This window comes from Sceloporus occidentalis, unplaced genomic scaffold (genome assembly GCF_023333645.1).
Source record: "Sceloporus occidentalis isolate IW3139 unplaced genomic scaffold, rSceOcc1.0.p SCAF_7, whole genome shotgun sequence".
Classification (NCBI taxonomy): domain Eukaryota; kingdom Metazoa; phylum Chordata; class Lepidosauria; order Squamata; family Phrynosomatidae; genus Sceloporus; species Sceloporus occidentalis.
The window spans coordinates 63,882,186-63,898,149 of NW_028316987.1; the positions used below are offsets into that span (position 1 = coordinate 63,882,186).

Sequence of the window (15,964 nt, forward strand, 5' to 3'; positions counted from 1 at the left end):
CAGACTTAGTCTAATCAGATCTATTTTAGGTTATTTTTTTCTCTGAAACCCAAGATCCATCAGCCAGAGCCAGGTGCAAAAGGCAAATACTTGGTTTGTTTGTTTGCTTTTAAAGACTGTCTCCAAGCACACTATGAGCCTAAGAATTTGTTTTCAGTACCAGAAGTGAGCTCACAGTGCTTTTATATACAAACCCCCTCCGGATTACCCTTATGATTTTTCATTTTAGCACCCCAATTTATTATAAACCCTTGCCGATCTATTTAAAAAACCCATAGTTCTATCAAGTAGATCCTGATCTTCTTTTTACTTATTCCTGCTACCAGCTGTAAATTATTGTGCAGTGAACATCTTTTCGTTATGATCACATTCTTACATACAGTGAAATAATTATGATAGTGCTTGGTTGTGAATATAAATAACATTACCATGTTGGACCTGTTTTCACATCCTGCTGTCTCTGAAGCTTCTTGCCCTTACATTAAGATGTGTTTTTTCCTTTCAGATCTTCTTAAATTTCAACAAAAAATGGGAAGAAGAAATATGTAGCTTGGAAGAGAATATTGTTAGCATGTTGTGACCCTTTAATGCTATCTGGTTTATTCTGTATAGGTTTTTTTTAATGTCCTATGTGTGAAAGAAATAATTAAATGTTTTTAAAAGCAGTGAAATTGGGGTAATGTGAATAGTCATTCTATATCAATTTACTATAATGTAATTCTTGTCACTATGAGTTAAAGGGTAAAAGCACATTTTATCCAAAGCTGGGAAATGATCTGGATGCATTACTACTATGAAACATGGCAATAACCATGTGTTGTTGGTTTTTTAATACTAACTTCTACTTGCTTATTGGTTTATTTTGATTCTGTTGTTACAGTGGTTTGCAACAGACACTGTGAAAATGGGGGTGAATGTCTTACTCCAGACGTCTGTCAATGTAGAGTTGGCTGGTATGGACCTACCTGTAGTACAGGTAAAGAGCATAACCCAAAAGAAATTCCTTTGCATTAGAATTGCTGCAAAAAGAAGCAAGCACAACGCAGCAATTTTGAAATCACAAACTGGAGAAATAATGATAGGCTTATAGCCCTCAACATAAATTGCAGTGTTGAGCGATGTTATTCTGGGAGTAGATAAGTATCCCATTTCCTTAACAACTTCATAGTGGACTTCTACTCAATGTTGCTCTGTAAATAGTAGTCACTGGAACTCTACTTTCATAATCAAAATCCTTATAGTGCAGATTGGCACTATTTTCCTGGATTTTATGAAGGCAGGGCCTGCTATAAACTTTGAAAAGAAACTTATCATTCTTTGCATCTAATTTTGACTTCATTCCTTTATCTCTAACAAAAATATTAAACACTGCATAGGTCAGTTACCTGGTCTTGTTTTAAGCTGCCCAACCTAAGTTTTGCTTGCTTGTTCTTTCTGTCAGTTGAGTTTTGTTTACCTGAAGAAGAAGGATTTTTATTTGTTAACCAGATCTGGCTGATCAAATTTCTTTTCCCACTGAGCATATATGTCAACAAACAGACAGCGCAAATAAGCACACTTTTTCCCTCTTGGATAGGGAAAAGTGACATCCCAAACAGAAATGGATAAGAATTTCTTTTGAACTCAGATTTGATTAGAATTTGTTGTTGTTGTTGTTATGTGCCAACTTATGGCAACCCTATGGTGAACCTCTCATAAGATTTTCTTTCACAGATTTCTTCAGAGGGGGTTTACCATTGCCATCCTCTGAGACTGAGACAGTGTGACTTGCCCAAAGTCACCCAGTAGGTTTATATGGCTGAGCCAGGATTCAGACCCTGCTCTTCAGAGTCATAGTCCAACACTCAAACTACTGTGCCTCACTGGCTCTCTAGAGCCAGACTAGAATTTACCAACATCTAAATGCGGAAAAAATGAAGCTGACAGTCATTGGGGTATATTCGAGAGATCTTCCTGTATTCCACTGGTAGGGATAATACATTTTGGGAAATATATGGGAAAGGCCCTTCTTTCCTGTGACACCCCAGTTGTGGAGTGCCATCTTTTTGGAGGACTGATTGGTTCCATTGCTGATTTCATTTTGGTACCAAGTCAAAACATAGCTTTTTATTGAGCCTTTTGACCTAAAGGACATTTGCAGGCACACAGTAAAGTGGCATAACTCATTGCACTTATGAAAAAAATCCACTTCAAAAAATGTGCATTTTCCTCTCGTTTCCTTGTCTTTTACAGCAGTGTGTGATCCAGTGTGTCTCAACGGAGGATCCTGTAATAAACCAAATACATGTCTTTGCCCACATGGATTTTTTGGTGGCTCTTGTCAGAATGGTAATGTTTTTGTTTTTAGAAATAAAAAAATGCTTAATTATTAGAAACAAAATAAATGGGACATTTCTGTCTTTCTGTTCTGAAGGGAGAAACATTGATGGTATAAAGTACATTTTGGATCATATAAGGGGCACAACACAATAGGTACATGTTTTACTGTATGCTTTGTGTTGAAGAAAATCAGACAGCCTTGGATTAAAGGCCTTACTAGCAGTGCAAGGCAAGACATTTTGCTTCCTGAGGTAGAGCATCAAATTGTGCCTCCTTTTCAAAATCTAAGGCAAAGTACAAAATATTCAATTTCTTTTTGCACACAAAATAGAAAATTCCACATTTTCCCATTTTCTCGCAGTAAAAAGAGAGTAATTATACCATAATGTTCTTTTATAACACTCAAAAATGCTGCTAGCCTCTCCCACCATTGCCCCCAGCCTTAATCTAATGATAAGACCAGCCCTACTTAATGAAAAAATTGTAGGGGTTGATGTAGTGATCTGTTGCATGAACACATCTGGCTCCAGAATAGAAGCTTTCAGTTGATTTAGGTCTCTGTTCTTTCCCCATTCCAGTTTGACTGTGGCTGAGGGAGAAAACATTGAGCATAAGTCTGGCAAGACTGGAAACTTGTAGAGAATATAAGGCTTCCTAAAACAGAAGAACTTGATTGTCCCACCTCTGATCTGTCTAAGACCTGGCCTTTTGAATATAACCTCCTGGGTTGCTAAGTGGCAACTCTAAAACAAAGTTAATTAACTAACTAATGAATTACTTTTATACCCCATCTTTCTCCCAATATGGGATCCAAAGAAAGAGGCAGGGGAGCTCTCTGAAGCCTCTTGTATTTTGCAGGCTTTTGCTTGCTTCTGGGCTTCATGCACAATCCATGCCTGGAGTCAAAAAGGTAAGTAACTGCCTCTGAACCAGAACTTGGAAGAGTTTTTTGGATTATGACTCATAGAATTCCCAAGTCATCTGTGGTTGGACTATTCTGGGGCCTGCAATCCAACAAAGTAACTGTCTTCTCTAAAGTGAAGCCTACATGCCCATCTTCAGCCTGGTCCTTGTAGTGGTCCAAGGATAAAGGACTCACATCTGTTCTACCCCACTGATCTTCATCAGTTTAACACAAGCCCATGCAGACTGAAATACGATCATCTGATAAACATTGAATATTGAACATGAACATGAAATACTGATGCTCATGGAAGGTGGGGAGTCCTCCCCTTTTGCTTGTGAGAGCCAGATGTCCTCAACCCCAAACTATAACAACTTGGCTGTTTCTTAGCTAAATATGCAAGGTTGGCACAATCTAAATATGCAAGGTTAGTGAATAACCCAGAATTTAAGGACACAGAACCTTTTCCTAGTGTAAAAGGCTGCTCACTGATTCTAAAGAAAAAAAGAGAGACATGCTTCCAAGTGTTCAGTGGATGGTTGTCTTTGTTTTGGAAAAAGCCTATCACATTTCACCCCATATATATTTCAATGGCCTTCCTCAGTGGCTATATAAAAACAAACATTGAAATATATAGAGGCTGAAATACACTGGGCTTTTCGCAAAATAAAAACAGCCATCTACTGAGCATTTGAAGACATGTCTTCCTTTATCTGCTTGAAGAAAGCAGATTCTGTAGGGATTCCATTGGGTGTTTTTCACTTTTTCTCTCCTCCACTGAATGTTGACACATTCAGAGCATATGTATCTTGTCAGCTGTGTAGGCAGGCTGGGTCCTGTGTTCTCAGTACATATTTATTGCATAGCTTGCCACAGATTTTTGGTACTTGGCAAAGTGTAACACGCATGTGTTCACATATGCATGGATGTAGCAGATGTGTTTATTTAAATCTGTCTATGCATGAGTGTGAGTGTGAATGCACTGTTGGACATGAACTAAGTAATAGGCTGGAGCATAATCATCTTCAAGTCCATTCACTGCAGTTAGTCAAGAGAAATTCTTGTTTATATTTCCATTGTAGAAGGAAAGAAAAATGTTATGCCACGTAGCATTGAATGACTGAACTTATACTTGAACCTGTATCTGACTTTTCTGTGTTTTTATCTTTAGCTGTCTGCAGTCCTCCTTGTAAGAATGGTGGCCACTGTATGAGAAATAATGTTTGCACCTGCCCTGATGGGTATATTGGCAGGAGGTGTGAAAAAAGTAAGGCTACTTCAAAACTGTGGCAAGTCTCAGCTGGCTGATGTAGGAAAAGCCTGCCAGCTTCATCACATGCACTGATTATTAATTTCTAAATGCTTTTGGTTTTAGGTATCTGTGACCCTGTATGCATGAATGGAGGGAGATGTGTGGGCCCAAATATTTGTTCTTGCCCATCTGGGTGGAGAGGCAAAAGATGCAATACCCGTAGGTATTTCTCTCAGCACCTGCAACCATAAAAAAGAATGCCTGTTGTTAAATTGGGTAGATAAAAAGCACTTTGTCCAAGTTACAGCAGTAACTAGCATGTAATTTACATTCCACTGTAATTGGAGGGCATCTTTTCACAGCTGCTTAACATGACCCTTGGGGTTTTTCCTGTCTAAATGATGGAAACAAGACATTATTCTGTTCCAAAATAATATCTGTAGTTTCCTTGTTTATCTCATTGCTCAAGCAAGCAAGCTTTGGGTGTTTAGTTTGATATCTCACTGGCACAGCATGTCTCTCTGAGAATCTTTTTGAAAGAACTACCACAATTTTGAGACAAATTCCCATATCTCATACCGCAGAGGTCACATAGTGGCTTTGTTAACCTACCGTAACTCAAATGAGATCAAAACCAGACTGCATTGATTTTGTACATAAAAAACTAACAAACACCCATTACCAAAGAGCAGAGGGCAAAGAAGCAGATGGTTCCAGAATCACCCTTAGCTTACAGAAGAATATCAGAAGGTTCAAACAAGCCCTTTCAAGCCAAGACAAAGAATGCTTCTAACAGCAGAGGGTGGTGTGTACTACAGCTTTCCAATAGCTTGGGCTGGGAGATGGAGGAGCTTAAAGAAGCAAGGACCTGTTTCTGCGTCTGTTGCTCTATTCAGGAAGAGATGAAGCTGGTGCTTAGAGGAGTCAGATTCTGTGGTGGTCATCCTTTCAGGCTCATTTCTGCCAAGGATATTTTGGGCAACAAAGAAGATCACCCATCACTGTATTCATTCCTCTGTTCCTAAATCTTTCTTATCTCCCACCACCACCACTTTCCTTAGCCTTTTTAAAAATAAAAAAATAAAAAGCCACAACCTCTTTAGATTCTCATTGTAGGGAAGATGCTCCTCTTCCCTTAATACAGTGCACCTGCGTCATGCGCGGACACATTTCACATGGCTTCCAGCTTACGCGAAAGCCGCTTGGGGAGGGAAACAATGGCACGTGTGCCTGCAGCACACACATGCCGCTCCGCTACATGCACGTGCCCCATTATTTCCTATGGGGCTCGAGCATAGGCGGATTTTCCCTTACGCGGGGGGATCCGGAACAGATCCCCTGCATAAAAAGAATGCCCACCTTAGTCCCATTCTGTGCCTTTCCAGTTCATTGTGTTCTTTTTGGTCAGTAATGGCCAATGGTCTCATCACTGTAAATGGAGATGCAGCACCAATCTTACATAGCATATACAGTATATATATATAAGCAGAAAGTTTGATAAATAGCATTTTCTTTGGAGTCTCTTTTCATAAATGGGCCTTATATGGCATTTTCCAGTGAGCTGTTTGCTAGAATTCAGAGAGCTTTTTCATAGGTAATCCCAGTCAGTATAGACCTGATCAGGGCACCTTGTTGAGTTAGAATTACTATTCTATCTCATCATGCATTAGTTAGCTACATTAGTTAAGATCTCATTGGGGGGGGGGGAGGGAATCTCCGCACCTTTTCCCAATTTGTTTCCTATGTTTGTAATGCTCCAGAAGACAGATGTGCATAAAGAACGTCACATACCCTGAATTTAACATTTTTGTAGTGAACTGAGCTTGTGTGATGATGCAATAAGAGTCCCTTAGACCTTTCCAAAGTAGATATGAAGGTGCAGGAGATGTCAGTACTGACATCACATCTTAGCTTCTGAATTGGCAGGACTACTGTGGACTGAGCTCAGTGCTGAATGAACACCTGCAATTCCCTTGATAAGCCCATATAAAACTGCCTTGAACTGGTTCATAAAACTATTATTATTTTCTTCCTTACATTCTTCCTTAGATCACACCCATTATTCTTGTAAACACCTGACTAAGCACAACACTGCCTTGGTTAAGGAGCAGCCTCACCTGTGGAGGCATTAAACATTTCATATGCATTTTTTAAAAATGGTATACATAATGTGATCATAATTTTCAGTTTATTAACTGACTGAAGAAATTTTGAGTCAAGGGGAATATTCATTGCTCTCTTAATGTTTCTGTCTGTCTTGTATAGCTATATGCCTTCAGAAGTGCAAGAATGGAGGAGAATGCATTGGACCAAGTACCTGCCATTGCCATCCAGGTTGGGAAGGAGTTCAGTGTCAAAAACGTAAGTCAGTTCTAATGTTCAGATTATAGTAGGGAAAAACATTTGTTTCTGCTAGATCTTCTGGATGTTGATTCATGTCATATTCAGAAAGAGGCACAATGAACCTGAAAGAACACTTATAAGAACTTATTATAGCAGACTGAAATTTAGTAGTACCGGATGATTCAAAAACAATGGTGCAAAAGTAAAGCTGCTTTTATTCACCACTCTTTTTGAATCACCCTGTATTGTAATAGACCAAGGGCTCCTATGGTCAAAGTGGCAGATGTTTTTGATGAGGAGAGACAATGGCATCATCTGTAGCCATCCTTAAGCTTTCCTGTTATCTGAAATTCTTATAGTAGATAGCAAGAGAGAGAGAACTGGAATTTCATTACACTTATTTATTATTGTGAGTAGTCTTTACTGTAATTTCAAGTGTTTGGGGTGATGTGATCTCAAGCAGGCCATTAAATGCTCTAGTTTTGCAAATGCTCCTGCTGGAGATGAAAGCCTACATCCAAGCACTTATCTCAGCTAGAATAGACTCATTGAATTACTTGCTGAATGGTAAATCAAAACTCATTTAAATTCTGTGAATTTAATAGGCCTATACAAGTTGAAACTGGCACTTAGATTTAGGCTGGAAACTGCTAGAACTGGTTTGTGGAAATGGATCAACACAGCTGCTTGTAGTTTTGGATTCCATTCTCCTATGGATTGAAGGCCTTTCCTAGCATGCTTTGGGACTATCCACCATTTTCCCCTCTCCTTTTCAAATGTATGAGTTCTGGAGGTTTTTGAGGGGGTAAGAAAGCAGTTCTAAAATTAATTCTTTCCTTCTGACATTGAATTTTTCTACCCTCTGCTGGGGAGATCAAAGCTATCCTCTTATGTCTGGGAGGTGCTTGCAAGGATCATAGGACTGCATCATTATTTGCTATAAAATGATGGACCCATTGAAAGCTGAATTCTTTTCTGACCCTTTGCACTGCTGCCTGTATTCCCAGATAACTTGCTGACCTGTGGAGTCATGTGTGCTTAAGAGTTATTGTAGGATAACCAGGGCTTCTTTTCTTTGCAGAGAACTTTTGTTTTGTTTGCTAGGTAAATCACGCACACTTTTGTATGTTTCAGCTGTATGTAACCGAAAGTGTCTCTATGGAGGCACATGCATACTTCCAAATGTATGCGCTTGTCGTCCTGGTTATAGTGGAGTCATCTGTGGGAAAAGAATTCAGGTAATTGTAGTGCAAATATTCCATTCTTTCAAAAAGAGAAAAAGAGGGCTGGAGGTAAGAGTGAGACTGTGTTCTAAATTAATCTGCCTTTCCCCACTTTTTTTCAAGGGACAAGGACAACGAGCTTGAAGAACAAATCTCTCTGGATTACATATTCAACTCGCATGGACTACAGGGTTCTTGGATATGGACAGATTCTTTCAGGGCACTTTTTTTCATAAAAAGGCATAACCAAGCCCATTCCATATGCAGAACATAGATGTGCTGTAAATAGAGATGCATCCCTGTTTATAACTGGTTTGAGTAGCTATGTGGGGCACATTACTGCTGCAAATTGCCCAGCCATTCATATTGAGCTTTCTTGACTCACCTGTAAACATCCCAGTGCCCTGTTTCTATTTACTGCACAGGTGAGCGAATGAAACCTGCAGGCTATGGCTCTCCCAGGACCCTCACTGCAGTTCTCCATTAGGGCCCATCATTACCCACCAAACATGTTTGCCTCCAAGTCACCCCCACATAACCCTCCATCCTGATTTAAGACTTTAAAAGTCCCCCCTTTTTTAAAGAAAGAAAAATGACTATCAGGCTTCAGGTGTGAATGATTTGCAGTTGGGGGACATTTTGTTTGGGGGAGATGTAGTCTTTCCAAGGTAGAGGGGAGACAAAAAATACTGTTTGTAATTTGTGCCCCATTGTTTGAGATTCTTTAATGCAGCAACAGAAATGCATTGCAAATAATATGGCACAAAAAAAACCTGTATTGCAAGGCTACTCTGAAAATTTATGAGTAGAATTTGAGCTATTAATTACTGTAAGGCTTTGCTGATGAACACAGAGGGAAATTATATATGGCATATGTTTACAGTTGTTCTGATGGTATGAAATATCACAAACCTTTACCTGTGATATGTCCTGGATTGGATTTGAAGTATCTTTATGGAAGTACATTGCATACAGAATAATAATTGCTCCATTTTCATAAGTTGTTACTCTGCATGGGCAAACCCTATGTATAGCTTTTTGGGGGTAAAAATGTGAGTACACTAAGAGATCTGATAAAATATGTTTTAAAATTAAAATGCACTGTATATGTTGTAAAAGTATGTCATGTTACCTTGAAGGCTCAAGGAAAGGTCACACTGCATATTACACTAAATGTGTAGTGTGCATCCGCTGTGCCATTTTGTATTTAATAAATTAGAGGTGCAGAGGCAGGTGATCATTTCTTCCATCCCACGCTATATATTAAGCATAACAGGTGACATGACCTTGAGACTTCAGAAAATTGTGTTGCATTTGAAATGCTCTTGAAAGAGACGAGAAGGCACTTATATCCAAAATAGTGCTTATTTCCGGTGGGAAGCAGGGCTGAACTATGTTTTTACCGGTAAGACTGATTCTGTGTTCTAAACAAGATGCAGGTTGCTGCAAATTAGAGGTGGCCCATGGTTTGAGCAGATGGAATGCCTCATTATGAAATAGTGAGTGAAGCCTTCCTCCCCACATTTGGGACATGAGCTGTCGACAGTGCAAACTCCCAATGTATTCTCCACATCCTTTTTCTCTTTCCCTAACTATGACTCCATGGCCCTCTAGGCAATGAGGTAAGAAAAGATCTCAGCTCCACCCTAACCCTGGTCAGAGAAACTCTTTGGCAAGATGGTTTGCATCTGAAATTTCCTTCTACCCCTGCTTCACCTTGCCTTATAGTCAGACTGTAGTGCTGTACAGGATGTCCTTTGAAAACCCAACTCCCGAATGGAAGGCTGAGCAAATGTCCAGTCACCGCTAGTAGCCAAATGGAGGAGGAATGATGATGGCAGCACACCTTTTCCAAAAATACCCCCAGCCACTAAACAGGCTGGCTGGGATATTCTGTAAAATGTAGTCCCGCTCCCCATCAAAAAACCACCTTTTCTAAACTGACTAGTATTGGCTGATAGAGGTATGCCTGAATCCACACACACTGGAGCAGGTGAAGATGGTAGTTTGCCAGAGATATTCAGGATTTTATCCCAGATGAATTTTCAGCTGAAGTTCCATCTGAACTTTTAACTACAGTGTCCTGGATCTCTCTGGAAAGTATCATGGAAAGCAGTAGTCATCACTAGACGGGTTTAGGCTTTGCTATGCATGTAAACATAAAATCTCCAAGTCTAGGTATGGAACTCTTCTAAGAGCATTATTATGAGTGCACACAAGTCAAAAGTCCTGTCAGCACAACTGCTGGGGTCCAACAACCACTGTCAGCAACTCAAACGAGTCCTGTAGTTAAATCAGACCTTTGAGCAGAACTAGCAATTTTAGAAGCAGAACCGTGGTTCCAAAGGCAGTTGAGATAACAGCAGCTGGATGTCTTCCAGGAACTGAAGCAATGCAGGAACCTCCGGGGACGCACAGCAAACCGATGCCAGACTTCTTCTGATAAACCACCAGAGAAGCTAAGTCTCCCGAATGTTGCTCATTCATGTCAGGCAGGCAATCAAATAACCAGACTTTTCCTTGATGTCCGTTTTTCAGTAGAAGAGGCCTGTAGAATGATTATGGACAGTGAGGAGAAGTGTGTGAAGCACTACAAAATTAGCCTTGCATCTATGAAAGTGGTTCTGGACTGTTGACATCCTTTAGGTACATGGGCTCCCATCTGGCCACATTACAAGAAAAGGGAGATCACTGGTTGAAAACATCTGTTCGTGAAGATGATCAGATGGCCTGAGTGGTTTAGGTCACATTCCTGGGCATACACAAGGGTCCCAGTGGGTTAGGGCTTTCCCTTTCACATAATTGTGTTCTATAACTTGAATTGTTGTACAATGAGTATGTGCATCTTTTTAATTGCTGTTAAATAGCATTATGGCAGAGGTGGATAACCTGAGATCCCAGGACTGTATGTGACCTGTATCCTAAATTCTTTCCACTGTTGGCCTAAATTCAAAAACCCTCTAGCCCCACTCACTGCAAGCATGTGGCCATCCTGATAATTCTCCAATGGAATATGGTTCTCCAGAGGAAGGGGGGGGGGGAAGATTCCCCACTCCTGTTCTAGAGTGTGAGAGGTATGTGCTCTGCCACTCTAGGAAGGAATGGATACCCTTTCTCTGGTAGAGTTTGTGTATCTCTTGAGAAAAAGGGAGGTTTGAACAGAGCAGGAGAGTAGTGGCTTTTTCTGTGCCCCTCAGTGTGCTGTTGTAGCACTTTCATTCTCTTTCCAAGGCAGACGGTCATAAAAATCATACCTTTTGTCACACTTGAAAAATCTATTTGACAAAAGGCAAGCTTTTACCGCTATCTCCCTCAAGAAAAGGCATGCAGAGAGAAATGGAGAAAGCTGCACTACCCCCACTCACTGTTTTCGCTTTCTTTTCTTACGCAATAATTCTCCTAGAGATGAAGACTGTACCCTGGCCACCTGGAAGAACAAGAATTTAGAGGACGTCAAATATTCTTCTATAAATCACATACCATACATTGTCATTTTAAAAGTTTGAGATTGATGGTGTTTGTTACAGTAAATTAGCCTTCTAAAGTGTTAACTGCACAAAATGTCTCTGTTTGCAGACACATCTTGTTTTTTAGACAGCAAATGGTTGACATGATTTACATTTCTAACTTTCTTTTATCATCTCATTGTAAGCAACTTGACATAATCTTCACACATAAACAGAAGAAGTGCTTTTTTCCCTTGACAATCTCACCGGAGCAGACTTCATGCAAGCTTGACATTTTACAAGCTCCAGAGTGGAAGGCTGGAGGCTGTGTTGCTCTTATCTGAATTTAAAGGCTCTACAAATGTGCAGCAAAGACTTGCCTAAGGGCATGTCAGAAATAGAAGCAAACCTGAGTTTTACTTTTTTGTATCTATTTCTATTCCAGATTTTCTACCAAAGTCTGAACTAATGTTGAATTTCTAGTCAGCTCGTAAAAGCTAATCCCATGAGTGGCCACGTTCAGGCAGCAACTTGAAGGTTTATTACCCCAGTTGATGCTAATGGGAGTGCCATACCTGGACCTGACACAGAACAACATTGCCATTACGGCAGTGGGCAGTGCTATTATAAAACTATCACCTGTTCCCCACCTTGGTAACAGCTAAGGGAGGTGGGAATGTGATAAAGTGCCCCCCAACCACTCTTGGAAAGTGTTTGGGGGCAAAAATTTAAATTTTACTGCAGGGGATTGCAGTCCTCCCACAAGTTCTTAAGAAAGGTGTAAGTAAACAGAAATTCAGAAGAGTTCTATATAAACGTAACCTAGCTTTCCTTAGACTGCATGAATGAATTATTTTCATACCTGCATTGGTAAGAATGCAGGCTTAGAAAACAAGCTATAGAAATAGGAGACGGGAGTAAATGGCTTACTCGCAGCATAATTGCACATCGTACTCATCCAGGATTTATCCCATGAAGATCCAGAAATGCTCCTGCAATTAAACCATTCCCTGGACTTCCCCATGAATGGTTTGTTCCTGGAGCATTCCTGGATCTTTATGGGATAAATCCTGGAGGAGCGCGGCACCATCTGAAAATCTTCAGCACAATTATGCTGGGAGTATGTCCTGCTTTCCCCCTGTCTGATAATCCCCTATATGAGGAAAGCATCCGGGGTAGCCGTGTTGGCCATATAACAAATCCATTAACATCAAAAGTCCACCAAATAGTGATACCTTTATTGGATCAACCAAAATGCACAATATACATGTTACAAGCTTTCAAAGCTCCACTGGCTTAGTTTTTTGTGGGTTTTTCGGGCTATGTGGCCATGTTCTACCAGAGTTTCTTCCTGATGTTTCGCCAGAAACGTCAGGAAGAAACTCTGGTAGAACATGGCCACATAGCCCGAAAAACCCACAAAAAACTATGGATGCCGGCCATGAAAGCCTTCGACTCCACTGGCTTCTTCATCGGGCAAGGTATTAAAAACCATACAGGAGAGGAAAAAAACAAGACCTTAGTCCTATGCATGCATTTTGCTGTTTTGCTCAGTTCAGATGGTATGGAGAAGTATTTCTTGCAGGCTGGCACCTTCTTCTGGCCATGTGGCTACAGGGATTCTCAAAGTCCAGAAAATTTAACATCAATTTGCAATACAAAAATATACTTTTCTTTGCAATCCAGTATATCTCTATCCCTTTGTTGGACAGAGGGCCCTCCATGCCATCTGAACTGAAAACAAAAACAGCAAAATGCAGGCCTAGGACTAATGTCTTCAATTTTCCCCCCTCCTGTATGGTTTTTAACACCTTGCCTGATAAAGAAGCTAGTGATGCTTTGAAAGCTTGCGACATATATATTGTGCATTTGATTGGTCCAATAAATGTATCAGTGGTGGATTTTTGATGTTATGTGAGGAAAAGCTGAAGATACTGCCAATTATTCTTGGCCTTTAGCAGGGATGGAGAAATTGTGGCCTGTGGGGTCATAACTTCTGGTCCCTAAAATCCACCCCAAAACCATTTTTTAAATTGGGACCCCCCCCCCAACCCACTAAACTGTCTCAAAACACATGACAAAACAGTAATTTAGATCTCTCTGACCCCCTCCCCCCATCTTAGAAAAACTTGGAAAAATTGGCTAAACCCCCTGATGGAGCTGGCAGGACATCCCTTCTGGTTGTGTCAAGCACATCGGTGTGGCCCCTGGGTTTAAAAATGGCTCCCATATTCTCAATGGTTGCCCATCCTTGCTCTAGTCATTATGTTTATAGCACATGCTAGTAAAACTTCACCCACACATGTGTTCACGAACTTGATACAACCCATTGTGCAGAACCATTAGAACTGTGTAGAAGGGTGGAAGATGCTACACCTTCTAATTCTTACCACTGCTTGTATCCTCTGAGTAGCTGGAGAGGGACCAACCACAAGGAGCACCGGGACAAGTTGGGTGCAAGGACAGGCAACAAAAATCTGGCTGAGGTATTCCTTCCAGCAAGTGCCTAACAACACCAGCCCTTGATTCTGCCCGTGTTGCAAGATCCTAATATCACACTCTTCGGGCCAGGGGTTAATAATGTGACTATACTATGTTTTGTTTGCTTTGTAGTAGCAGTTGGGTACGATTTTATGGTAAATGAAGCAGAAGAGGATAGCTCTTGCAGTAAGATATACAAACTACTATTTGGACCACAGCAGTTAAAGCCAGTTCATGTAATTAGGCTCCACTTTTATCTATTGCTTTAAATCAATGTAATTATACTTCTATCTGCAATATACACACATTCACCTACTGCGACAAAATCTTAAATGCAGGTTAATGTGCCAATATTTTCCCATCCTGACAGTAGCAATTTAGAGTTTGTGCAGATCTGCATATATTCATTTCTTTTTTTAAAAGAAGAAAGAGCAGAGAATGAACCCTGCCTGTTTTCCCCTTCAAATATGAATGAGGCTGCATCACAAACTCTGTTGAATTAAGGCAACATTGTGTGAATGGTACCGTCTGGTTTATACTTTCAGACATTGGTTTGAATCTCCCGGCACAGAAATTCAACTATCGTAAGAACTAACATTCAAAATTAATTAAACGTAAAGATGGATGAAATGTGGAGGGAGGCAAAAACATGAACAGCCAGCAGATGGTGCTGAATTCAAGCAATATTTGGAACACTTTTTAATGGCAGAAACCTAGCAAAATTTTGCAATAGCCTACATTTAATTAACGAACCTAGAAATTAATGTTTGCTTTGCACTCTAAAAAGTTCAGAATTTGATTCCTGAAAGTTTGCACATCATGATTAGTGTCTTATAGTTTGTCTAAAAGAAAAAAAAAATGCCTTTTTTTGGTAACACCCAGGTATTTCATACACCAAAGGAACCATTCAGTGGCTTGAATCTTGCATGGCTATGTACAGTGTAAGAGTTCAGCATGCAGAACAACACTATGGTTGTTATCACATGACTGAAATTGGAAGTATAATCCAGTGTCATCTTGAACACAATCATGCGTATTCACATTATTGCACGAAAGGTTATCAGACGCATTCGCTGGCATTCCGAACGCACTCAACACAATCACACATCAATCCACACTTAAGTAAATTAGGTGAACTAGGGAATTCACAAATCCTGTTCCCAGGCTACTTCTCGTTTGGTGTGATTTGCATGTCTGCTGTGGCCCTGGTATTGCCCCCCGCATCAATTCCCATGATCCTCCATTTTGTTTTAGCTTCCAGGGCTCCTAGGTCTTCGCTGGCAGCCGGGAGGAGAAGCAGCTGTTTTTGACAGGAAAGAGTGGCTCTCCATGAGGTGCCCTGCAAGCTCTCTCTCTGCCCAAAATGGTGGGCTTGGGGCTTGCCCTGCTCCTGGCCCCTTGTGCCCCTCAGGGACCTTTTTGCCTCCCTCCCTCCCTTCCTTCCTCCAGGGCCAGGAGGCTTCAAAAAGAGAGAAAAATCCCCCTTTTATTAGCCCCAAAGAGTTCTTCTTCCCTCATTCCTCCTCTTTTGGGGGAGGATGGAGTGGCGCAGCCTGAGGATTGGGGGTCTGTTTTCCTACCCTCAGGGGCATCACTCTGGGCTCACAACAAACTCCAACTCCCAGAATTCCATAGCCTTGAGCCACAAAGAGTTGCCTTCAATGGGACTCCCAGTGGGCCAGGTTAGAACCAGAGTGGACCCAGCACCACCACCACCCACCTCACTGCAGCAAACCTCTCACAAATGGACGGACTTCTTATCTCCCCCCATAGCTGGAGATTTAAAGGCACAGACACAGTCTCTCTCTCTCTCTCTCTCTCTCTCACACACACACACACACACACACACACACATCTGGAGACCCCCACCCCACTTTTTGGGTTTTCCTGGCAGGTTTATTCAGATGGGGTTTGCCATTGCCATTTTCTGAGTAGGCTGAGAAAGTTTGATTTGCACCCAGTGGGATTCGATCCCTGCCTTCTAGAGCTGATGATT

At 40.9% G+C, this 15,964-nt stretch overlaps 1 protein-coding gene across 1 annotated transcript in view; it reads left to right on the forward strand.

Annotated features, from left to right (window-relative positions):
- The window catches only part of LOC149309851 (von Willebrand factor D and EGF domain-containing protein-like), a 56,504-nt gene extending 47,238 nt beyond the window's left edge, over positions 1-9,266 (forward strand). Inside the window, exons 25-31 of the mRNA XM_089534015.1 lie at positions 881-976; positions 2,233-2,328; positions 4,395-4,490; positions 4,599-4,694; positions 6,741-6,836; positions 7,953-8,056; positions 8,165-9,266. Of these exons, the coding sequence (XP_089390141.1) occupies positions 881-976; positions 2,233-2,328; positions 4,395-4,490; positions 4,599-4,694; positions 6,741-6,836; positions 7,953-8,056; positions 8,165-8,185 (605 nt within the window). The 3' untranslated portion in view covers positions 8,186-9,266. The remainder of the gene's footprint in view (positions 1-880; positions 977-2,232; positions 2,329-4,394; positions 4,491-4,598; positions 4,695-6,740; positions 6,837-7,952; positions 8,057-8,164) is intronic.
- The last annotated feature ends 6,698 nt before the right edge of the window (positions 9,267-15,964 follow it).